The 23,434-nt window shown below is 39.0% G+C and overlaps 2 protein-coding genes across 3 annotated transcripts in view; one reads left to right on the forward strand and one right to left on the reverse strand.

Moving 5' to 3' along the window:
• The window catches only part of ddi2 (DNA-damage inducible protein 2), a 158,344-nt gene that overhangs the window by 114,460 nt on the left and 20,450 nt on the right, over positions 1-23,434 (reverse strand). The gene's annotated exons all lie outside the window — the stretch shown is intronic.
• On the forward strand, positions 1,986-22,894 carry epha2a (eph receptor A2 a). 2 transcript variants are annotated; one of them, XM_033967356.2, is made up of 16 exons: positions 1,986-2,186; positions 3,399-3,466; positions 5,809-6,445; positions 13,132-13,287; positions 13,928-14,260; positions 14,778-14,905; positions 15,532-15,709; positions 16,184-16,286; positions 16,527-16,579; positions 17,066-17,377; positions 17,467-17,528; positions 17,874-18,083; positions 18,738-18,887; positions 19,520-19,713; positions 20,491-20,646; positions 21,455-22,894. In XM_033967356.2, the coding sequence occupies exons 1-16, from the start codon at positions 2,111-2,113 to the stop codon at positions 21,561-21,563; spliced, it is 2,925 nt and encodes a 974-aa protein (XP_033823247.1). In that variant the 5' UTR covers positions 1,986-2,110; the 3' UTR covers positions 21,564-22,894. The 2 variants fall into 2 exon arrangements, with proteins under 2 accessions (XP_033823247.1, XP_055077580.1); XM_055221605.1 differs by having other exon boundaries at positions 16,187-16,286; positions 21,455-22,830.

Genomic DNA, 23,434 nt, shown 5'->3' on the forward strand with positions numbered 1-23,434 from the left:
AATTTTACTCTATTAATCAGTACATAGGATAGAGGTCTCTTAATGTCGTTTAATACAGCCGAGTTCAGTGTATTTTTGTCAACCTTTGAAAAATCATTTCTCTACCCTGTTTGTAGATTTAAGAACTTTTTAAAAATTGCTTTCAATGTAGTATATTCACGGATGGCATGTAGGCTTAAGCTATACTTTTGACTGTATAGGGTGTGCTTTCCTTTTATTTTAAAGATTCAGGATGTAGTACCTGGAGATGGCATGTCACCTGCATGATTCCATGGAAATAGTTTAATCATATTTTTTTAAACTTATATTTTATTGTTTTCAAAAGACATTGCAATAGAACAACGAACAATCGGTCAGCTGTCATTTAAATACAATTTCCATTTTTCCCATTGTTCTTCATATTTTTCTTTTTGTAAACCTTAGAATATGTGTCAGTCTCTCCATAACGTGAATTTCTTCCACAATGTCCTTCCAGTTGCCAAGCGTAGGGGGGGGTCTTCCTAATGCCATTTGCGTGTAATTGCTTTTTTTTAATGCTGTCAATAACATCTTGATTAAATATTAGTCCTTTTTTGGGATGTGTGCATCAGTAGTTAGCCCAAAACACATCGTTGTGCATATCATTGGTAAAATGTACCCAAATATTTTCCCCATTTCTTTGCCCAAAGTATCCCAAATTTGTGACACTTTGTTGCACTGCCAAAACACATGTACATGCCCCACATTGTACTCCCCACATTGTCTCCAACATGGCTGATCCACAGAGAGTGATGCTTTTTTAAAATTTTTGGTGTAATGAAAAATCTGATTATGTATGAGGGTCATTCAATAAATAAGGTGAATTTTTCGGTATAAGGACTTTTAATACAGTTAGTAGCTTACTTCTTCTTCTTTTTTTTTGTTTTACTTGTTTTTCACATGGATTTAATTTCTTTTGCAGATTAAACAAAAACAAAAAATTGAGAGTTTTGGCGATTAAGAAAGATGGCCAACCAAGAAGCATGCTCCAGGTTTGAACAAGTTTTTGGTTGGTGAAGGTGCAAACCCATATTCATAGGAGAATGTCAACTGTGTATGGTGCCACATGTTTCAGCCAAAAAAATGTCTACAAGTGGCTAAATTGTTTAAAGAAGGACGGAGCAGTGTTGAGGATGAAGGCAGGGAGGTCTACAGAAGTGAGGTCTCGTGAGGTGATTGAACCAGACACAGTCGACATTCTCCTATGAATTTCAACGGGTTTGCACCTTCAGCAACCAAAAACTTGATAACTGACCACTGTTCAATCCTGGAGCTTCTTGGTCAGCCATCTTTGTTAATCGCCAAAACTGTCAAAGTTTTTTTTTTTATCTGCAAAAGAAATTAAATCCATGTGAAAAACAAGTAAAACAAACAAACAAACAAAAAAGTAAGCTTCTAACTGTATTAAAAGTCCTTATACTGAAAAATTCACCTTATTTATTGAATGACCCTCGTACTTCCAGCAGAAGATTCTCCAATTTGTTGAATTAGTTGAAATGTTATATTTTTCAAAGCAAACACAGTTATTAAAAAAAAAGGTTTTAACTAAGCCTATTTTTATTTATTTATTTATTTATTTATTTATTTATTTATTTATTTATTTATTTATTTATTTATTTATTTATTTATTTATTTATCTATTTATTTATTTATTTATTTCCACTAAAAATGTTACATATTCTGACTTCAAAATGTTTTTATTTAAAGATTTGATTTAACCTTTATTAGTTGCATTTTTATTAATCATTATATCATATTTTATTTTGTCATCGCCCGTATTCATTGCATTGTCATATCTATTTAAACAGCGCAGTTGTCTCCATCCTTTTGTCAATGGAACAGGTGCGGTCGTCCGGTCTTGGCCCCTCCCCTTTTTATCCAAACTTGGGCCTTTCCGCATTCTTTAGGGCAGGGGGCGGAGCTATGACGCCACCTGTTTCTGAATGGGACTGCAGCCCACGCTCGCTCCACCAGTAGAGTCAACTATTTGGCAAAGAGGAGAGAACAGTGAACGCTGGCGGAGCTAAGCGCACACTTTGGATTATAGCCAGGAACTGGGCACACGACTTTTGCCAAACAGAAGTTGTGGAAAATGGCGCTACGTGGGGTCAACTTATTTTTGTTTTTATGTTTTAGCCAAGTTTTTTCAAGTCTTCAGTCTAAAGAACGTAAGTAAACCTGTCCTCGTGGCTTATGTGACATACTTTTTGTTACGTAGGATCATTACGCACGACAAACCTGCGGGCTGTAGTTGCCTAACGCACATTTCTAGGATCATTTTACATTTTAGCTTTAAATTTCAACGTTTTTTTGCTGTTTGATTGGATTTAAAAGCATAGCAAACTACATAAGACTATACTATTTAAACGAAAGCGCATGTCAAATCGCCCATCTCTTCACTTGCTCGGTTAAATTTTATTACTCTGGGACAATATTTCAACTTGGCTGTTATGTGTCAGTTTTACGCGTTCAAAATCTCTACACCTGTTCATTCCTTTCTTTCATTTGCTTTTCCCCGGATATAACTCAGACTTTTGTGTGATCCATTGGCGGTGATGGTGGGTTCATGTACTTTTCTAGTCACGGCGATTTAAAGACCCACGCCTCGTTCGTGGATTATTGTTGGTGTATCCCTCGGGTTGGAGGATACGGTGAATGAAGTCTTGAATGTGCCTGACATGGTTGATTAGTCCGTCAAAGGCTGGCATGTGCCCCCCATAAAGCACCTGCCCTCCGGGATCACACAGGATTATTTAATTGTAGGCATGTTTATCTGCAATTATTTTAGGCTTAAACGCATTCAAGAACAAAGAATGGCTTTTATAGTTGTAAGTCTACTCGTGGGTGACACTTAGAAGATAATATCCTACCTTCCATCCACTTTACAGTAGGCCTTAATTCCTGATTTATTAATTAATAGGGATATATCTAGTTTTAGTTGTTCCCTTGTCCCACTTCTTTAGTTAATGTCGCACTTTTACACTGATGTCACATGAATTACAAAAAGTGACATGTATGCAGAAAACATAGTCATATTAATTTGTCCTCTCAAAGAAATCAATCCTTTTGTGGTGTACTGACATTCAGAGCTGTAAACTGGTTGGCACCTATCGCTATTCCAAATCATATGTTATTACTGCAGCTACTATTAAAATTCCAGCGTCTGTCCCTCCGTGCCCTACCACATTCAAAACCCTGTCTCTTTTCCTCCAATTTGAGGTTGTCACCCTAACTCTATTATTTTGCGTAGCATGATAGTATTTGCTGGACTCGTACCGTTACGAAGGTCACGAAAATGACCCAGAGGGATTGTGGGAACGCATGTCTAACCTTGTCGTTTACTTATCCTTATCATATGTTTTTCTGTTTTGTCATTTTAGAAGTATTGCTGGATATGAGAGCTTCAGGAGGAGAGCTGGGATGGCTGACGTTGCCATTTGAGAACGGAGTGAGTATTTATACCTCTACAGGCATTTTTAAGAGTTCAGGTTAAGGCTATTTTTCAAAAGTAAGACACAGTTAAGACTTAAGAAGAAGAGGAGGAGGAGGAGGAGTGCATACTTGTTGTGAGAATTTGGTTAAATCACAATGCTATGTCGCACCATTGAAACAGCATTCTGGGAGAGAAGGAATGAGTGGCAGCTATGAGGTTTGGCAGGGCTAAGCGAGTCTTGTTTGAACGCAAGCCTTTCATAAAGTAATTATGAATGCTATTAAAATGTCATGGTTCAAGATTTACAATAGCGAAGCGGATGTGGCAAATACCAACAGATTATTTTAGTTCCTATCTCACCCATTGTCTTCCTATGTGAATTGTGATCTCTCTTAATTCGGATGTCTAAAGGAGTACTGTAAATTTCCTGTCAAACATCCCTCTATCTATAGTACAGTGGCTTTCTGGCTAAAATAAGTAACAGGACATGGCCACTTCCACTGTGTAGGCTGCAGTTATGGTTGGATCCCAAAGATCTGAAGACTGCAGTGTCAGTTAATACACATTCTCCCATTGGCTGTCTCTTGTTATTTTCCTTATATAGTTATTTTATTCATTCTAGCATAAGTATTATCTTTTTATAGACTGTAAAAGGTGGTAGGAGTAGTGAGTAGTAGTAGTAAGAGCCAACACTTAAAGTTACACCCAATAACTGTTAACCAAAAACCCTGTTCGTACTCGCAGTGTTTAAGTTTAGTTGATGTTTCCATAACCCAGCCATACGTTTCTTTGGTTGCTAGGTGACTGATTTATCCATCTAACCTAAAACGAACGGAAAACCCAATTCTCTATAAAGTCCGCGTAATGTTTCCCAGTAGTAGTGAGTGCTGACATGTGAGGTGTAAAGTGGAGGTTTTTAATCTTGCTCCTCGTCATTGCTTCCCTCTATTAAAACAGTCTTAATTACGGGCCCCACTTGCTCTTCTGTGCCTTTGCTGTCTGCTTATAAACCCCATTTAACAACCATAAGTGTTAGCTGACTCGCTGCGGTTTTAGCCTTAGCTGGATTTGCGTCTGCCTCACGCACATTTGGCCTTTGTGTGTCAGTGGAAACTCAACCACACACGAAGACGCACTCGCACATGGCCAAGGGAATAGATTTAAAGTGGGGAAAATGCCAAGTCAGTTTTCCTAAAGACCAAAGGATCACCACCTCATCATGTACTTTTGGTTTTCTATGTATGTACCACCAAGGCTAAACCATGAATGAATCAGGCGAGCAAGTCGACTACAATAGACTTAAATTATACTACTACTAATAATAATAAGGCTAAAACATTTGCACAGAGACAAAGCAAAGGCAAAAAAAAAAAACTCACTGCCAAAAAAGGTGCGTAGTGGATCTTTTAAAAAACAAGCAGGACAAGCAACTAAAATCAGAATGGATAGAGTAGACCAGGAGTAGACCAGGAGTAGACCAGGAGTAGACCAGGAGTAGACCAGGAGTAGACCAGGAGTAGACCAGGACTGGACCAGGACTGGACCAAGGTTAGACCAAGACTGGACCAAGACTGGACCAAGACTGGACCAAGACTGGACCAAGACTGGACCAAGACTGGACCAAGACTGGAGAGTAGACCAGGACTGGACCAAGACTGGACCAGGACTGGACCGAGGCCAGACCAGGACTGGACCGAGGCCGGACCAGGACTGGACCGAGACTGGACCAAGACTGGACCGAGACTGGACCAAGACTGGACCAAGACTGGACCAAGACTGGAGAGTAGACCAGGACTAGACCAGGACTAGACCAGGACTAGACCAGGACTAGACCAGGACTAGACCAGGACTAGACCAGGACTAGACCAGGAGTAGACCAGGAGTAGACCAGGAGTAGACCAGGACTAGACCAGGACTAGACCAGGAGTAGACCAGGAGTAGACCAGGAGTAGACCAGGAGTAGACCAGGAGTAGACCAGGAGTAGACCAGGAGTAGACCAGGAGTAGACCAGGAGTAGACCAGGAGTAGACCAGGAGTGAGCAAGGTGGACTCTACTTTAGCTTAAAACCAGAACAAAATCATGAAACGCTTAAAAGGAACCACCAACCATACTATTTATTTCTCATGGCTAAAGCTAAGTCTAGACATTAAATAACACAAGAAGACCCCACATTTACCCCTTATTGAGACCCACCGCTGTAGACCACTCACTCAGCACGTTATAGGACTCCTTTGTGGTTACACGTCTTGTCTAGAAAGAACAAGGCATTCAAAGGCCTGCAATTATAAAGTCCTCTCATTGACTTTTGAACTTTTAACTAATCATTTCTTCTTCCTGTTTTGTTTTTTTTTGCAGTGGGAGATTGTCCAAACAGTGGTCAACGGTTCACTTCTTTATACCTACAGCGTTTGCAATATAGACTCTACAGAACAGGACAATTGGCTGCGCACTACTTTTATCCAGAGGCGACCTGGGACCACTCGCGTATCTGTAGAGCTCAGATTTGTCGTACGAGACTGCAATTCATTCGGAGGCGCGTCGGTTTCCTGCAAAGAAACCTTTAATCTTTTTATTTCCGAAGCCGATGCCGACGTAGGAACGAATTTCCGCAAAGGACAGTTTAAGAAAGTCGCCACAATCGCACCGGATGAGATCACGAGAGGACGCATTCTTAAAGTCAATACTGAGACCAGAACTTTCGGCCCACTCTCAAGGAAAGGCTTCTATCTCGCCTTTCAAGATATGGGTGCTTGTGTGGCACTGCTGTCTGTCAGGGTCTACTATAAAACATGCCCATCCACAGTGCAAAGTTTGGCTGCGTTCCCAGAGACAGTTGCAGATTCATTGAGGGAAGTGGAGGGATCGTGTGTGGAGAATGCCGTCAGTACAACCACCCCGAAAATCTACTGCACCGCGGAGGGCGAGTGGGTGGTGCCCGTGGGCCAGTGCCAGTGTCTCCCGGGTTACGAGACGACCGGGGACTCGTGCCAAGGTAAGCAACTTCACCGTCAATTTGGATGTTTCTATATGAGTGAATGAAACCTACAATCATAAACTTAGGTATGTACTGTGACTAAATGTCTATATTAAGGCTTCAGATGTTTTCGTATTGCTTAGATGTGGTGGGTATGTTATATTTACTATGCTTGGCTAAATTCCAGTAGCTTAATATGATAACATAAAAAATATGATCAAAGAAAACTTAAATTACTTAAAGGCGGGCTGTGTAACTTGTGCTATTTAGTAAATTACAGGTGCTTTTATTACTAAAAAAAAAAAAAAAAAAAATCTTAAAAAGCATGCATTTTCCTGAATGGGTCACCTCTCCGCAGATCTGACCTGTAACTGTTACACACCTTTCTCATTGTGTGTAGACAAAAAAATAAAAATAAATAAATAAAAGGTTTAACTTTTCCTCATAATTGGTGACAAATAATTTCTTTCCATTTTTTTTCCTACATTTTCCTTTTGGGATCTTGACTGTATTTCTCGGTCCTCTTGATATTACATTACTCTGGTTCGGTTCTTTCCACTTATTTGGATGATTCAGGGTTGGGTCATTGTCCAGGGGCAGAGTATGAATAATTTTGGTATTTACTTACTGTTCCTTCTTATATTTCTATACAAGTTAAAGCAACCCTCCTTCTACAAACTTAAGCACAGTGTGAGAAAATCTCCGTGTAAATGTCATGACAGCACCTGATATTGTATTTAAAATGGGTCAAGTTATATATTACGTTATTAAGTATGAGTCAGGGAGGAAATAGGAGAGGACCGGAGCCGTTGGTTTTGTATTGAGGAGACAGTGGATTGTTGCTATATAATAACCAGAGTTGGTACATCTATTTTACCTGTTGCTCAAGCGCTCATTCTTTCCGCTGCTTTTTCTCAGGCTTTAGGAATGGGGCAGGGCTGCGGCTAAGCTAACAATACAGGTTTATAGCCTGAGGACAGCTACCACACAAAAAAAACTGAATAGCTCATTTATTTTTAGAGTCAGGCTCAAATTTGCTCCGGATATCGGGTTAAAATAGTTTGTCGATTTTACACTTCACCTTACTTTTAAATGCGATAAACCTATAATTGTTATATGTGCTTGAGTAATGGTATTAATCTTCTAATTGCAAATCATTACGTTCATGACTCATCGTAGTAACAAAAACGGTTTAAGCAATTTAATCCAAGCTTAATCCGGATTATACTTTAAGTGAATGTTGATTGTACAACCATCTAGCAAGCGTCAGCCAATCACTGCTTAGATAAATGTGGCTCCACTTCAGGATTTCAGTAACAAATTATCTCATTGGCTGTAAATATGCAAGAAATTACATATGGCAAAGTTGAATGATCTGGTCTGTACTAATTGAGACCACATGGCGATATCAAAGAAACTCCTAGTATTTTATATGGTGCTTAGCCTGTTGATTGTGGTATTGAAATTCCAATGGCGTACTAGGCTTTTTCCATAGTATTTAAATCAAGTTTGAAATGTTTGTATCCTAACATTAGTTCAAAAATATTCTTAGTGGTGAATTTTGGTTTTCACACAATAGTTTTCAGAGAAGCCACAAGAGCTTTACTGTCCAAAGAAGAGAATAAGAAGGAATCCTAAAAATGTGTCCATTCATGTTATGGACAAAACTGAAAAGTGATAGATATGCAAAAACCTGAGGAATGTTAGCGCCTCGGAGGAGTTTTAGTGGATTGAAAGGAGCCAGCACAGTTAGGCAGACATCTGCGGTTTGTGGATAGTTCAGGCTCCTACTGTTTTTGTGGAAGCTTGTCCTTTTCTTTGGCACTGGCGGGGTGTGGTGTGTTCGAGTGTCTGTAGGAAATGTGGGAGGAAAGGGAGGAAGGAGCTGGGAGGGAGGGCGCACAGCGGGGATTTCTGAAAGGCATTCCTTCAGCCTGGCGTCACATACACATTACTGATTGACCAGGAAGGCTCTATAAAAATATAAAGTTGAAATTACTTGAATTATGAACTATTACATGTTTTTAGTTGTTTTGACTAGTTTGAATTTATTCGGATAATATGTCTTGGTTTTCAAATGTTTTATACTTAATTAAACATTCTTAGCTGATAATATTCTTGTTATTTTAAGTAAAACTAGTTCCTGCTTAAATACTTTTTATGATCTAAGGTACTTTGATCTCCTTACCCCATTGGCAGTTAATTATGGTTATTAGAGCAGACGTGTATTGAAAAAAGTAAAGTTATCTTAAAACTAGTCAAAACAATGTATGCTTACTAACTAAATTAATCTAAACTAGCAAAAACTACTCAGAAGTAGGTAGTAATTCTGAATTCAAGTCGTATTCATTTTACAGTACTAGTTGTGTGTGACGGTTGAACTAAGTCACTACCTGTGTGTCATCTGCTCACAACTATTTGTTTGGCTGTGTTTCCATGGAGACGCAGACCGCAGATTACAGGGAGGTGAGGTCACGCCCCTCCGAGGTTAGACTCTGTCAGGATTGTGGTTTATGATGGTCCGAGTCACCTTGACTGACAAAACTTCCTGGAAGTCTCAGTTTGTCCACTTGGAAAAAGAGGGAATCAATCATCGGGAGATAATGACAGAGTACACTTTCACAGTCTTCTCACGGCTAAGTTACCTGGGATGGTCTTTTTATTTGTCACTAACTTTCTAGTTAAAAGTTGGATTAAAAATGTTCAAATTGTAATATGATTTGATAAAACGTAGAGAAGAAGGATATCTACTTTGTTTTCAGGAAGTAACAGAGGAAAAAAGTAAAAAAAAAAAAAGCTGAAAGAAAATTTGTTTTCTAGTTAAATTCAAAAAGTAAAAAAAAATAAATAAATAAAATAAGTAAAAATAAAATCCATATTCTTGAATTCCAGTAAGTAGCAGATAGTGAAAGTAAATTGTCATCATGAGTTGGCAAATCAAGGCAACGAAACACAAACTTAAATTTCAAAATCTTGTCGACTTTACAGCATAAGTAAAATATAGAACGGAAACACAAAAACAAAAATTCTAAAATATTCCGACAGAAGAATAGAAAGTGCCATATTAGCTACTTCCCTATTGGTCTTGTTCTCATTAATATTGTGTGAATGGATTGCTTCCCGTTTCTCTATTGGCCTTTTGTTTTTAAGTCTGTAGGCAAATGCAGCTGCAGTGGTAGAATCGACACTTACACAGTATCATGTTAATAAGCCTATAGACCCACGAGCATTTGGCATCATTTCCAACTTGGGACCTCTTTACAAGTGATTAACCAAAGCTGTTAAGACTATAGACTAGGGCTGGTGATATGCCAAAGAAAAAAACCAAAAAAAACAATCTCTATTTTCAATTTGATTTAATTTTGTGTTATTAAAAGTGGAAAAGTTAATAGAAGTGGATATCAGTATTCATTTTCAGAACATAAACGACCCAGACTTGATAACGCCTACAGATTACAAGTAACCCGGAAAACCCCATACTTTTTGTTTTTAAATATTGAGTCATATCAGCTGGAATAAGAAACCGAAATACTTTTATTCATTTACCAGAAACGACAGAGGTTTTAAAGGAGAGTGTTTTATGATGATCGTTGAAACCCAAGTCTAGCAAATGGTCTACACGGGTCTGAACACATTGAAAAAAAAAAAAAAAACTGGTTTGTTCTTGTTGCTTGTAAGCCTACCTCATTCCAGTTTCACATTTACAAGGGAAAAGTGCGACATACGAGAGGCCCGGGACTGAATTCGGACTCTTGCATCTGTTGCGAGAAAAGGAAGTGAGTACGTTTGGGAGGAATGCTGACTGACACAAATAAGCAGGTTGTTCATATGGACGACATAGACAGTGCTTTTAAAGGAGGAGGGGAAAGAGATGAGAGAGATGAGGGATGGGAGAGAAGGGGGTAGGAGGGAGAGGGGTCTACCGCGCAACAGTTGGCGTACATGGTTAGGTTCGTGGCTGCTTAGTTAGGTGTGGAGTGTAATTTAGTCAAGAGGATTATGGAGCAATAGGACAGCTGTTAGCCAATGACATGCCACGGTTCAGATCTACCCCGCTCTTTCATCCCGTGGTTAACACACGCAACCCGCTCCCTAATCCATGTTCCCACTCGTTAGAACAATGGGACGGCACAAAGCCCCAAACAGATTCAATTAACAGATTCATCGGTGCGGAACCTAAGTCCTTTTCACATGTGTCCCGTGGTCAATGGGGGTTGAGGGGAAAGAAAGAGCCACTATTTTGGTGCAACAAGTGAATAAGTTGATTGAATTAAACTTCGCTGCCTATGTGCGACAAGGGTGAAATAGTAAAGACAGCACAATATATAGTACTAATGAATCGTTATGGTGTTGTTAGCCAAATGCAATTACCAGTTTATAAGTAACAAAATGTGGCGGTAGCACTTGTTTAACACATTTTGCCATTAAAGTAATATGTTGTGTGACTGTGTAATCCTTCAGTTGTCCAGGTATGGGCCATAGTAAAAGAAAAGTGAAAGAAAGATTTGAATTTTTCTTTTACTATGTTGTGTGACCAAATATTGAACCTTTAAAACTGCATATTAATAACGCTTTAAGACCCAACCAAGTCTTATTTTGTCCTAGTTTAGGTGGTAACTTATGTATTTGGCATAGTTATTTGAGAATTTCTTGAAATTACTGATAAATGAATCCTCAAAATATAACCAAATACATTCGTAAAACATTTGAATTGTATGTTTTCCCTAATTTGCCTGGCTCTGTAGCAACAGCATAGTCATCCTGTGTTTCCATCATGTTTATATTTGTTCATCAGTGCACACATGCCACCATTGCTTGTCATGAATAGTGCAACACGTTTATGGCACCACTCAGTCCAATCTTGTCAACAATACATGAAAAGACTTTGCAGCGTCTTTGGTACATGACAGAAGTCCTGCTGCTACTTGAGCCTGAGATGAAATGAAAAGCGGGCCTCCTTTTCTTATGCGAAAGACCTCCACCTCTCCTCCACCCACCCCCATCCCGCCCCGGTGGCTCCCCAGGGAGAGCTTCTGTGTTGGGGCTTCCAGACCGGTCCCAACCCCCCTCTCTCCTCCAAGTCTCCGTCTATTCATCTTTTTTCTCATCCACATCCAACCTGCTCCTTCTTCATTGCTCCAGAATTATTTGGAGTGCAAAGGTCTTCACTGCCTTTGTGGACAAGACGTAACTCGAGCACCGGGATTCAAAAACTCGAATTCCCGGCCACCAGCAAAGAGGCCACATGGAAAGGTTACTCCCCAGAGAGATGGCAGCCTGAAAGCAGAGACGGGAGAATTTTTATTTAAGGCACATTATTGAACAAGTTAAATTGCTATAGGTGGGTTTTTTAGCAAGACCTGGAAATAAAACACAAGCTACAATGCATAAACTAGCATTTTCTCACTCTGTAACTTTCAGGAATACAGCTAATTATTTACTCTCTGATTTATTTTCTATTTATTTTTATATTTTTATTTTACTGTTACCCTTTAAAATGAAAATTAACTTAAATTTCTATCACTGCATCATGTTTTCAGGGCTTTCTTTGCAGTTTGGTTTAGTAGATTATAAATAAGCTTGTTCAAAATCCAGTTTGACCAAAATATTATTTGCTTAAAGCGTATTACAAACAAAGGATGAGGTGTATTTTATTTTTCCAGAGGGAGGCTAAGCTAACGCCGCTAGAATGGAGTGCTCTTCCTGTAAATTTCCATTTTGACACTTAGAAAAATTCCTATCTCCATCTCTTCCACATCCCGGTGCTTTGGTCTTTTAACTCTTGGCCTTGGGAGCTGGTAATGTGTGCTTGGTGTCAAAGGAGAGAGGGAGGAAGGAAGATACAGAGGAAACATAAGGCCAGCTTGGATTTGCCTCAGAGTTTCTGTCCGGTGTTCAACTTTCATACATGTTCATTAACCCTGATGCCCTCGAAAGCCTAGTGTTCTATCAGTTTTCCGAAACACTCCAGCAAACATGAAACGTGTCCAAAGTGCTATTTCCTTTTGTACAAACACAAATATTATCTTTCAAAGCAAAGTTATCGGATCACCTGGTGGATTTAGGGCTATCCGGTTGACTGAGGCCAACCTTTAAGACTAAGCTTTGGGTCGGTCAGGCAAGTGCAGGCACATTGTCAGGGAAATCCCTCTCATTCCTCCTTATACAAAGAGTCTGTGATCATGGATACCTTAAAACAAGGGCTTCCTGTCAGGTGGAACGGCCTTGGATCAGATAGACTACAGTGTTAGCAGTTTCATGACTCACTCTTCCGCCATTTGTCTGTTTCACACTTGTCATCAGAAGACTTAAGGGATAATCTTTGGTACAGTGTGCTAACCCAGCCATGACTGCTACAACTACTATTACTGCTACTGTTATCACTACTACTACAGTTATTTTATGTCACTTTGGGCCATCATCTTACAGGAAATCTAACAAAATGTATAAGATTTGATTTAGTTCTTGGTTTGTCTTGGTTTAGTCTGGGTTAGTCCTGTTTTTGTGGTCCCGTTTTGAGCCATTTCAGACTTGATACAGACTTGTTCTAGTTCTTGTCCCGGTTTAGTTTAGTTTTCGTCATGTTCCGATTTAATCCCAATACTGATGCAGTGTGTGCGCAAGTGAGTTGTTGTGTGTTAATGATTTTGACTACGTTTATTTTAAGATATTCTCAAAACTAAATCATATCTTTTTCCTTACAGCTTGCAAACCGGGCTACTTCAAACCAGCTCTGGGGAATGACCTGTGCCGAGTTTGTCCAGACAACACCAGACCCTCTGACACTGGAGCGACCAAATGTGAATGTGAAGAGGGGTATTTCCGTTCCCCCTCGGACCCCCTCACTGCCGCCTGCTCTGGTAAAGACACATATTTACGACGTTAATTAAAAAGTTAAAAGATAACTCCAGCCTTTTATGTAGTACATCTGCCACACTTCTGTCACTCTTTAGTAGACAGACTTGACAGGTTGGTTCGGCCTGGTTTAGTCCTGCTTTAGTCCTGTTTTAGCCACCTTTTATAGTGTACTGTTTGAATCCTGGTGTACTCGGTTGAGTTTTTAATTAACTGTAATTCACTACAGTTAATTACATGGTTTTTGTTTCGCTTTTCACTTCACTTCAAATTGGAAAACAACTTTAACTTTATATACGAGACAGCAATTAATTAAAAGTGAATTCTGATCAACTATTTTTAAGGCATTTTTAGTTATCCATTGTTACTCTAAAGTGTGTAATATTCATTTTTTATTGTAATTATTTAGCTTTTTCAATTGCTACTTCAAGTTCTCTTCTTTATATATGGCATTACTATTCATTGCTAAGATAAAATGCTAACCTCACACTTGAAAACACACTTTTAGCCCTACTTAAATTCATCTGTCTTCCAAGTTCTCATTTCGACATGAATTTACGATCACTAATTAACCCGTCAAACATTAACTTTCACTTTACGTATACATCTGCCTAACTTCTGTCCACTCTCTCTGCCCCCCCATAGCTCCTCCCAGTGCCCCCCGTGACCTCATTTCCACCACGCTGTCTGCAGAGGGCAAGCTACAGCTGTCCTGGGACCCTCCTCTTGTAACCGGTGGTAGATCTGACCTTACCTACAGCGTTGTGTGTGAACTCTGTGATGCCAGCTCGTGCGTCCCGTGTAGTGACAAACTTCGGTTTGACCCCTCCCCCACGGACCTACGGGATACCTCGGTTATAGTCGGGGACCTGGATTCTCATCTTAACTACACTTTCACCGTGGAGGCGCACAGTGGAGTGTCCCAGCACAGCTCAAACAGGCCCATAGCAACGATTACCACGGCACTGGACTATTTAGGTAAGAGATAAACCTCCAGTGACGTCACGTGAGACACCAAAATGTGTATATTATAATAAAAAGGTTGCTAAAAGTACAATACATGCAGTTTTTTAGGTGGTAGATATTTCTGTGATGAACCAGCTCTGAATATAAAATGATTAGGTGCGGCCTCACTTTGGTCATGGCTTGAGTCCTTATTTAGACTGTGTTTGTTTGGTCCCATTCTAGTCCTGGTTAAGTTCTGGTTTAGTTTTGGGGTTTTATTGGACATCTGAGTGCGTCCATCCCTTTATTTCATTCAGGTTTTTACATGATTGTCCTTTCACATAATATTAGCCACAGTTGCCATATGCTAACACAGCTTTTGTCTTAATAATTAGTCCTACAGAATACAATGCAGACTAACATTAAGCCGTTAAGTGTCCCCAGCAGGCTCTGGGACACAATGCAGTCGCACACCTGACAAAGCAAATGATCAGTCTGAGTCGAAGTCTGAGTCTAACCATTATTTCGTCTCTCCATCTGTTCCTCACAGCTCCTCCCAAAGTGACGCTGATCCACCTGGATGAACGCAGCCCCACCAGTCTGTCCTTGTCCTGGGTCCTGTCCCGAAGACCACCCGCCCACATCAACCACCGCTACGAGCTTATGTACAGGAGAAAGGTAACTCATGAATAATATTTATTTATTACAGGGCTGAATCATTTTGATACGTAAAGTTGTAAATTTATCTTAAAACTCCAGATTCAGACAAACAAACTTCTATTTATAGACCCACCAATCCCACAACAGTCAGTCCATGGTTTTCAGAATGGACCATTGCCATAGAAATGAACAATTTAAAAGTAATAGTTATTTAGTTACATCTTTTGAATGGTGAAAAGTCTTCAAAATGTTAAACAGGAAGCTGGAATCCATGAATAGACTTGACTTTAGTACCTAGATTAGTCCTGGTATAGCCATGTTATAATTTATTGGTGTTTGATTTACTACCACAACATCCTTTTTTTTTTTTCCTATATGATTCTTAATCTTAATTTCTTCTTCATAAAAGGTTATCAAAATTTGGTTTCGTGTATTCTTTATAAATTGCTAAATGTGTCCATTGACCTTGATTTCATCCTCACTGTATCTCATTATGTTCGCAGTATCTTCTGTAGCGATATATTATCTTCCTTTTAATTTATGAGCTGTTCTGAACACTGCCTCTTTTGTTCCCCTTCTCCGTCTGTTGGAACAAATTCAAATGAAAACAAATGAATCTAACTTTTATGTTTTTCTTGTCCCAGGATGATGAAGGGGAGAGGGATGTGACTACTTACACAGTCCTGATTTTGGAGAAGAATTCAGTGCAGATAAACGACCTCTCTCCAGACACAACCTATATGTTCAGAGTTCAGGCGCTGAGTCCAGAAGGAAACCCAGGCAGCTACAGCATGGAGCACGAGTTTCACACCTCACCGTTGGGTAAAATGAGTTTAAATGACATACAAAATAACTACATTAATTGATTTTAGTTTGTTCATTCCATATCTATATTTCACAACATTATGGTTTTAAATGGGTAAAATGAGGGCGACCTTTTCTCAATTTTGTCTTGGTTAAGCCCTTAGTAATTCCTAGTTCTGATTTATTTGTGGTTTAGCCCTTATTATAATGCCATACTGTGGAATATTCAAGGCAAAGGAATACCATATTCTCCATAAATAGCCATAGGAAGTGGCAAACTGTACCACGAAAGTTCCTAAGTGCATCTTTAAGACATGTTTACCCCTAATTTAGCTCATACGTTCTTCTCATTTTGACCCTGGCATAAACTTAGTTGAATTGGAAACTCCGCTCCAAATATAGATACTTATACCCTTGTAATTATATAGCAAATACATACGATAGAAAGATATCTGTAAACCCCATATTAAATGTTCCTTGTTCTTTGTCCAGCAGAGTCTCAGATCCAGAATAACTCCACTATTGTGATGGGCGCGGTGGTGGGAGTAGCCGTCATGCTGCTCGTTGTGGTAGCGGTCCTGCTTCTGCGCAAACGGTTGGTGACGCTTTGTATATCCACATTTGACGCTTGTGTCATTAAGATAAACCTTATCTTCTTAGACCTTCAGACTATGTGTTTATGTCCCACGCACGTCTTGAGAAAATTAGGGACCCGGTGTTATGATAGGACAGCCCTCTCTGATTAAACCCTCCGAGCACTCTTATTGTCCTGTAATTTTCATAAATCCAGTCTGACTTCTGTTTAGTCTGATTGAATTGTGTTTATTCTTCACAGGAGACTGAGCGCACGTGGCAGAGGAGGACCGGAGGATCCCTACTTTTCGACAGGTGGGTGGGATTACAGTGACGGAGATTTAAAGTTGAACGAAATAAATTGGAATTATAAGGAGCTAGGTAAAGTTCTTTCAGCACTAGATTCACTGAACTATTTTAATCACAAATATATTATGGTATTTTAGGTGATGAACAAGATATAAACGAGATAAGGCCTTTTCTTTTAGTTTTAAAATGACAGGTTTAGTTTATTCTCAGACATAATAACTGGTCTTTAGTGTAATTTGAAGCAAGATAAATCAGATTCATATGTTCATAAGTTTTTTTGTTTTTTCAATTTGACTAATAGCCTGGATTTGTATATTCTGATAATTCTAAAATGTTACTGTTTTAATATAGCGTGAATTAAAAAAAGTCAAATATCTAAAAGTAGTTTTCAAAGTTACAAGGAACAAAAATACTTTCAGCTTCACCTTTTTTAAATATTTGAATTGTCCAGATCAGCTTTTCACGTGGAAATGTTCTCTTTATTTTCCATAGACCAACTGAAGCCTTTGAAAACGTATGTCGACCCACATATGTACGAAGACCCCAACATCGCCATCCAGAAGTTTGTCACTGAAATCGACCCAAACTTTATCTCCAAACAAAAAGTGATCGGCGTGGGAGAGTTTGGTGAGGTGTTTCGCGGTGTCATGAAGTCGCCATTACGAGGCGAGGTTGCCGTGGCGATCAAAACTTTAAAACCAGGATACTCCGAAAAACAGAGGCAGGACTTTCTGAGTGAAGCCAGCATCATGGGACAGTTCTCTCATCCCAATATTATCCGTCTGGAGGGAGTGGTCACGAAATGTAAGTAAAAAAAACCCCAAATAGATCAGTTTAATTTAATTGTATTAATTATTTTTCTGTATCTAAACTTGATTATTTTGTTTTTTCAGTCAAGCATGCAATGATAGTGACGGAATACATGGAAAATGGTGCTTTGGACACTTATCTAAGGGTAAGAAACAGTTCATTGTTTGGTTCATTATGAGGCTTACACAGTTATTTAGTTAATTTGTTCAATAAACCATAGTTAAACAGCTTTTTCTTAAATGTATACTAACTTTAAATTGGACAGTTGGTCGAATTGGGTTTTACAACTATAGCCACACCAAAAAGATGCAACGCTCTTTTTGATCAATACAAAACACTGAATACACAAAGCTATTAAAATTTTCATATAAATGCATATATATGGATATTTTAATAACAAAATGCACTTTTACAGTTCAGTTCTTACTAGTCTGCCATAGTACTGTATCATTATATTAAAGATACTCACCTCTTGTATTGTATTTGTCAGGACCGTGATGGCGAGCTGCCGTCCTATCAGCTGGTGGGAATGCTCAGAGGAATCGCAGCCGGGATGAAGTACCTTTCCGACATGAACTACGTACACAGGGACCTGGCAGCGAGGAACGTCCTGGTCAACAGTAACCTGGAGTGCAAAGTGTCCGATTTCGGCCTGTCCCGTGTGCTGGAGGATGATGCTGAGGGGACATACACAACCAGGGTGAGTGAAGTAGATTTTTTAAACATAAACATTATTAAACATATTGATCCACATGGAAAAGGACTAAATCAAAACGGTACTGGTGATATAATATTTAATTGTACCGTGATACATTTTGCGCTTGCTTATATTTTTATTATTACAATTAAAACAAATTTCCCCTAGACCTGGTTTAGATCTGGTGCAATCCTATGTTAGTCCTGGTTAAGTCCTGGGCTGTTTTGAGCAGCTGGGCCAGACAAAATTAACTATTAAATGCCATTATTTAACCTTCTTCTATTTAGGAAGCAAACTTTTATAACTAAGGTTGCAATGCACAGTTTGCTCCTCTGAAAATCTGGACTTGGACATATAGGGGGATATAGGATCCAACCAGCTTTTAATCGGGTCTAAACCAGAACCAAAGCATTACCTAACCAAGTCTAAAAATGTTGTCTTGAAACTTGTGTGAAAAGTTTAAGACTCATAAATCATTGTCTCTTGGTACTAAAGCAGAGAACAATCACTGCCTTATCCTCCTTAAAAGTGATTCCAGATTTTTAATGGTCTGTTTAAGTCCCAACTCTCCACTCTAAACTGTTGCTCTTTCGACAACTTGCGATTTCCATTCCCCATGCGATTAAATTTGACTTGTAAATGTTTCTTTTCTGTCAGGGAGGCAAAATACCCATTCGCTGGACCGCCCCCGAGGCCATCGCGTACAGGAAGTTCACCTCTGCGAGCGACGTGTGGAGTTTTGGCATCGTTATGTGGGAAGTGATGGCTTTTGGAGAACGCCCATACTGGGACATGAGCAACCATGAGGTACGTCTCAACTACACCTGAATGACTTTACTTTGGCTCATGTGTTGAGTATATATATTGTATAAAGTTAGCTTCCCAGAATGCAGTGTAAATGAGGTGGAAAGAATAACAAAGGCACACGGCACTTTTCTGGCAAAGCGCCTTTCAAAACAGCAAGTCTCTTTTAGTTATTGTCGTCAGTCCTTCCAAACTATTGAAGGAAGAGTGTTTATTCATAGTAGTGGTCCTCATATAAAACATTCACCAGCAAGTTATCTACTGCTGGACTATGAGCAGAATTCAACTAGATCTTCAGCAAGCAACACCACATGGTCATTTTTAAAACTGGAAATTAAAATCCAATTAAAGATGCTCTATGTAATGTCTTGTTTCCATGAAGATGTTATAGTATTGCCATATTGTGGAAAATTCTAGGAAAAAATATAACACTTCTATATTTATTCAGTCACATTGTCATTCAAGTGTTTTTTTTAAGAAAACGCTTTGAAAAAAATGGATTGATTCTGTAAGCAGGGTCAACTCCACAGATCTGAAGAAAAGTTACATACACAACCATTAAGTAATATGGTTTACTGAGACATCGATTCCATTTCAAAATTATTCATTAAAATGCATTATATATTTTCTTCCAGGTTATGAAGGCAATCAATGAGGGATTCAGACTCCCTGCTCCCATGGACTGTCCCTCTGCCATCTATCAGCTGATGCTCCAGTGCTGGCAACACGACCGCTCAAACCGACCGCGTTTCACCGACATCGTCAACATTTTAGACAAACTGCTCCGAAGCCCAGAGTCTCTGAAAACCATTGCGGACTTTGATCCACGGTATGTTGACATTCAAAATACTGTACATTTGTTTTACAGCAGGTGTCCTCCTCAACTGTGGTTTAGGACTTACATGTGGTTTACATCGAATATCATGTTGCATTTTGCTGTTGTTACTGAAGAACAGCAAATGTAAAGGGAACAATAACTTTTCGAGGTTGATCCTTTACCATAATTTAATACGATTTCCAAATATTAGTTTGAAGTGAAAAGGTACCACTTTATAAAAACAGTCTTGGTTATCCTTGATTGAGGGGTTATGGCGTGAAGTAAAGTAAAGTTTATATTAAGACTATTAAAAGTGTAGTTATTTTTAAAGCGTAGTTTTCTTTAAAGCAAAATAAGTATTGTTATTTTAAAGCGTGCTGCCATAACCGTCTTACTAGGACTAAGAATATAAGGCAGTGTCCACCAGTAATCTGAGCAGAACTGAAGACGAGTTGGACGAGCAGCAAAACGTCTTCACTCCTACAGCTTTTTGTCCAGTTGACAGATTTGATATTTTTCATTTACTATGGATCAGACCTGGATGACTGAGAGATTACACAGACTAGGACTAGAAAGTAAAAAAAAAGAATACATTTATTAAAACCTTATTTGGGGGGAAAAGTATTAGAGTTATCCTGCAAAAGCTGGTTCCCATAAGAGTTTAATTTTAAACAATGACTTGGTCCTAAAGAACACAATAAATCCCTGTATAAGAGCATGCTATCAAATGTACCCTGCACCTGTCTTTATATCCGTAATAATAGAAACCTTATATGTTTCATGTTACAGAGTGTCTATCCGCCTGCCCAGTACCAGCGGCTGTGATGGCACCATGTTCAAGACCGTGCCCGAGTGGTTGGACTCCATCAAAATGGGCCAGTATTCGGACAGCTTCGCCCGGGCGGGGGTCACCAGCATGGACCAAGTGCTCAGTCTGCGGCATGAGTAAGTGCGACACATGGCACAGGTGCAGGCAGTGTAACTCCTCTGGCAGCACGCCACATTGTGCTACACAGTGAAAGTATTGAGCTTTCCACAGGAACATATGTCAGGCCGTTTGCTAACACAGAAATACACCACTCCTTTTTCATTCCTCTCATTTCTAACAGCCCGGGAGAGAAGCGTAATGGGTTACAGTTACAAGATGATATATTTTACATCTTAACTTTAAGACTTGATTAGTGATATTTTCAAGCGTTAACAATCCTACTTTTTGAGTTTAATTGTTGGCTCCCCACGTCTGTTTATGGGGTTCAGCTTCCTTTTTATATGTAACATTTTGAGGACTTTTTCCCTATACAAAAGATATGTGTTTTTTCAATCGTGTATCACCATGGCAACTGTTCTAATTTTTCATCTTACTGAAAAAAATGTACTGATTAAGAATTAGTCTATGCTGTAATTTCACGTACTTCCACATGGCTCAAACTATTACTCCTATTATAATGTTTTTATTTGAGTAATTATTGAGATGCCGTTCTACTATCTTTCATGGGCCAAAGTCACAAACAAGTCAATGTTTTATGAGCTTGAAATAAATGGATTTGACTTGTATTACCCTATAACCACTCCCTTGACTTATAACTATTATTTAAGTACAGTTTTGCCACTCTACATCTAATACATAAATACCCCACTCCTCATTCCTCACATTTCTTACCGCCACACCACGCCACAGCTTTCTTTAATTTAAAACAGTCCGCATATTGTTTTTAGCCTAACCGTATCCAATGTCTGCTTTCCCCTTCTACAGAGACATCAGAAATATCGGAGTGCGACTGCCCGGCCACATGAAGCGGATAGCCTACAGCATCCTGGGCCTGAAAGACGAGACCAGCTCCCTCAGCGTGTTTGCCGTGTGATCTCAGCATTCCTCCAAATCAAAGTGCACTGACCGACCATGCCATTTCACTCACTGAGAAGGAGGAGGAGGGCGGACCGAGCGGGGGGCTGTAACCGTGACGCCAGCCTAGGGTGACCACCTCAAATTGCCCACTTTACAACTGATGCCACGAGCTTAACCAAACAAACCAGCACATGTCACGCATTTATATTTACACTTAAACCAGAGATTGTTCTATTAAATGTAATATTACAGAATGTTAGAACTGGAAATTAGGATGTTGTTTTGACAGGTGAAGACGTACCGGGTTTGCTTTAGCGCTTGTTTGTCTAAGGGGGTATCCCATAATGCTTTGCGATGTGATGTCACAATACATTTTTTGCAACTGTGAAAAGCGCTAATGTAGAAAAAGAGAAATGAGTAGCTGAATATTGAAGGATAGACTTGAGAAATGTATGCTCATCGATAATAACTGCTATAACATTTTAATCAATCATAGCAGTAAATGTCAACATAATACACCTATACACCTGCACTGGATAAGAAATGACAATGTTAGATAAGATACTAAGTAGGTAAATGCTTGAATCAAGTAGTAGTTATGATACAAGTACATTTTGACTGTCTTAAAAGTGTCTTGTTTTACTTCAAATTTCAGTGTGAAAGCCAGTACATCCACAAAACATTTAAAATATCACATTTGTAAACGTCACTTTTTATACTTCACGTGGCATCAGTGAAAAAGTGGGACATTCCCGAGGCACATGAGCCTAAATGGACAACTTTAAGAGGGACGCAGGGGGTCACCCTACACCCACCTTTGGCACAATATCAAGACCTCCTCCAAGCCGCTCAGAAATGACTGACTTTAAATACAAAAAAAAAGAAACACTTATGTACTTTATGATAACTGAAGAAAGTAATTTAAATCTGTAAAAGTAATGTGTATATTGTGTATATTTTTGAGACTTCATAGTAGTGCTTGGTATATAGATATTGACTGAAATATTAAACTCTGTGAGATTAAGGGCTACTTTTTCCAAGCACTCGTTGTCTTATATGGATTTTTAAGTAGTATTTTTGCTACGCCAGTTTTTGCAACATTTTTGATCGTCTTTTTTTATAAATAATGGAATAATATTTTTCCACTCAGGGCGAAGAATCAAACATTCTTACTGTTTGTAGTTTCAATTTTCTTCAAGTTTTTTCTCCTTTGTTTACATTGCGTCTTATAACTGTTCATTTTATTTAATATTTATTTTATATTTATGTTGTATGTTACATGAAAATGACTTTTGACACATTGTAAGTAAATGTATTTTGTCTTAAATAAATCATTGTTGCCTTGTGAAATGGGGTGTTTATGATCATTTTAGTTTGAATGTTGTTAAATACTACTCAAACTATGCAAAAATATGTCAGAATGAGAAGAGTTCAGATAAATGCAAGTCAGTAACAAAGATGGGCCCTCACCTGTCCATCAAACATGAAAGGTTACTAAGGCTGCTAGGGCAACCAAAAATGTGCAGAATTCGGCATTAATATAAACGCCATGAAATTGTGCTTGTAACTGGAGGTCGGAGATGTCAAAAATTGGATAATATTAGAATAAATTGAATTTCTTGAGCTTTTCTACCTTCAAGGAACTCACCCATTCACACATATATTCATACATCAGTGTACACAGACACTGGAGGCAAGATGGATTAAGTGTCTTGCCTAAGAACACAACAACAGCATTCATCTGTGGGAACTAGAATTGCATTGGAAACCTGTGGGTCAGTGGATCTGTCTGCTCAACCGGTGATGTTTACGTGGAGAGAAGGATTCAAACCGCTAACCCTCAGATCAGCAGATAAACACTCTACCAACTGAGCCACCATCACCACG

The sequence above is a fragment of the Periophthalmus magnuspinnatus genome, chromosome 5 (genome assembly GCF_009829125.3).
Source record: "Periophthalmus magnuspinnatus isolate fPerMag1 chromosome 5, fPerMag1.2.pri, whole genome shotgun sequence".
NCBI lineage: Eukaryota > Metazoa > Chordata > Actinopteri > Gobiiformes > Gobiidae > Periophthalmus > Periophthalmus magnuspinnatus.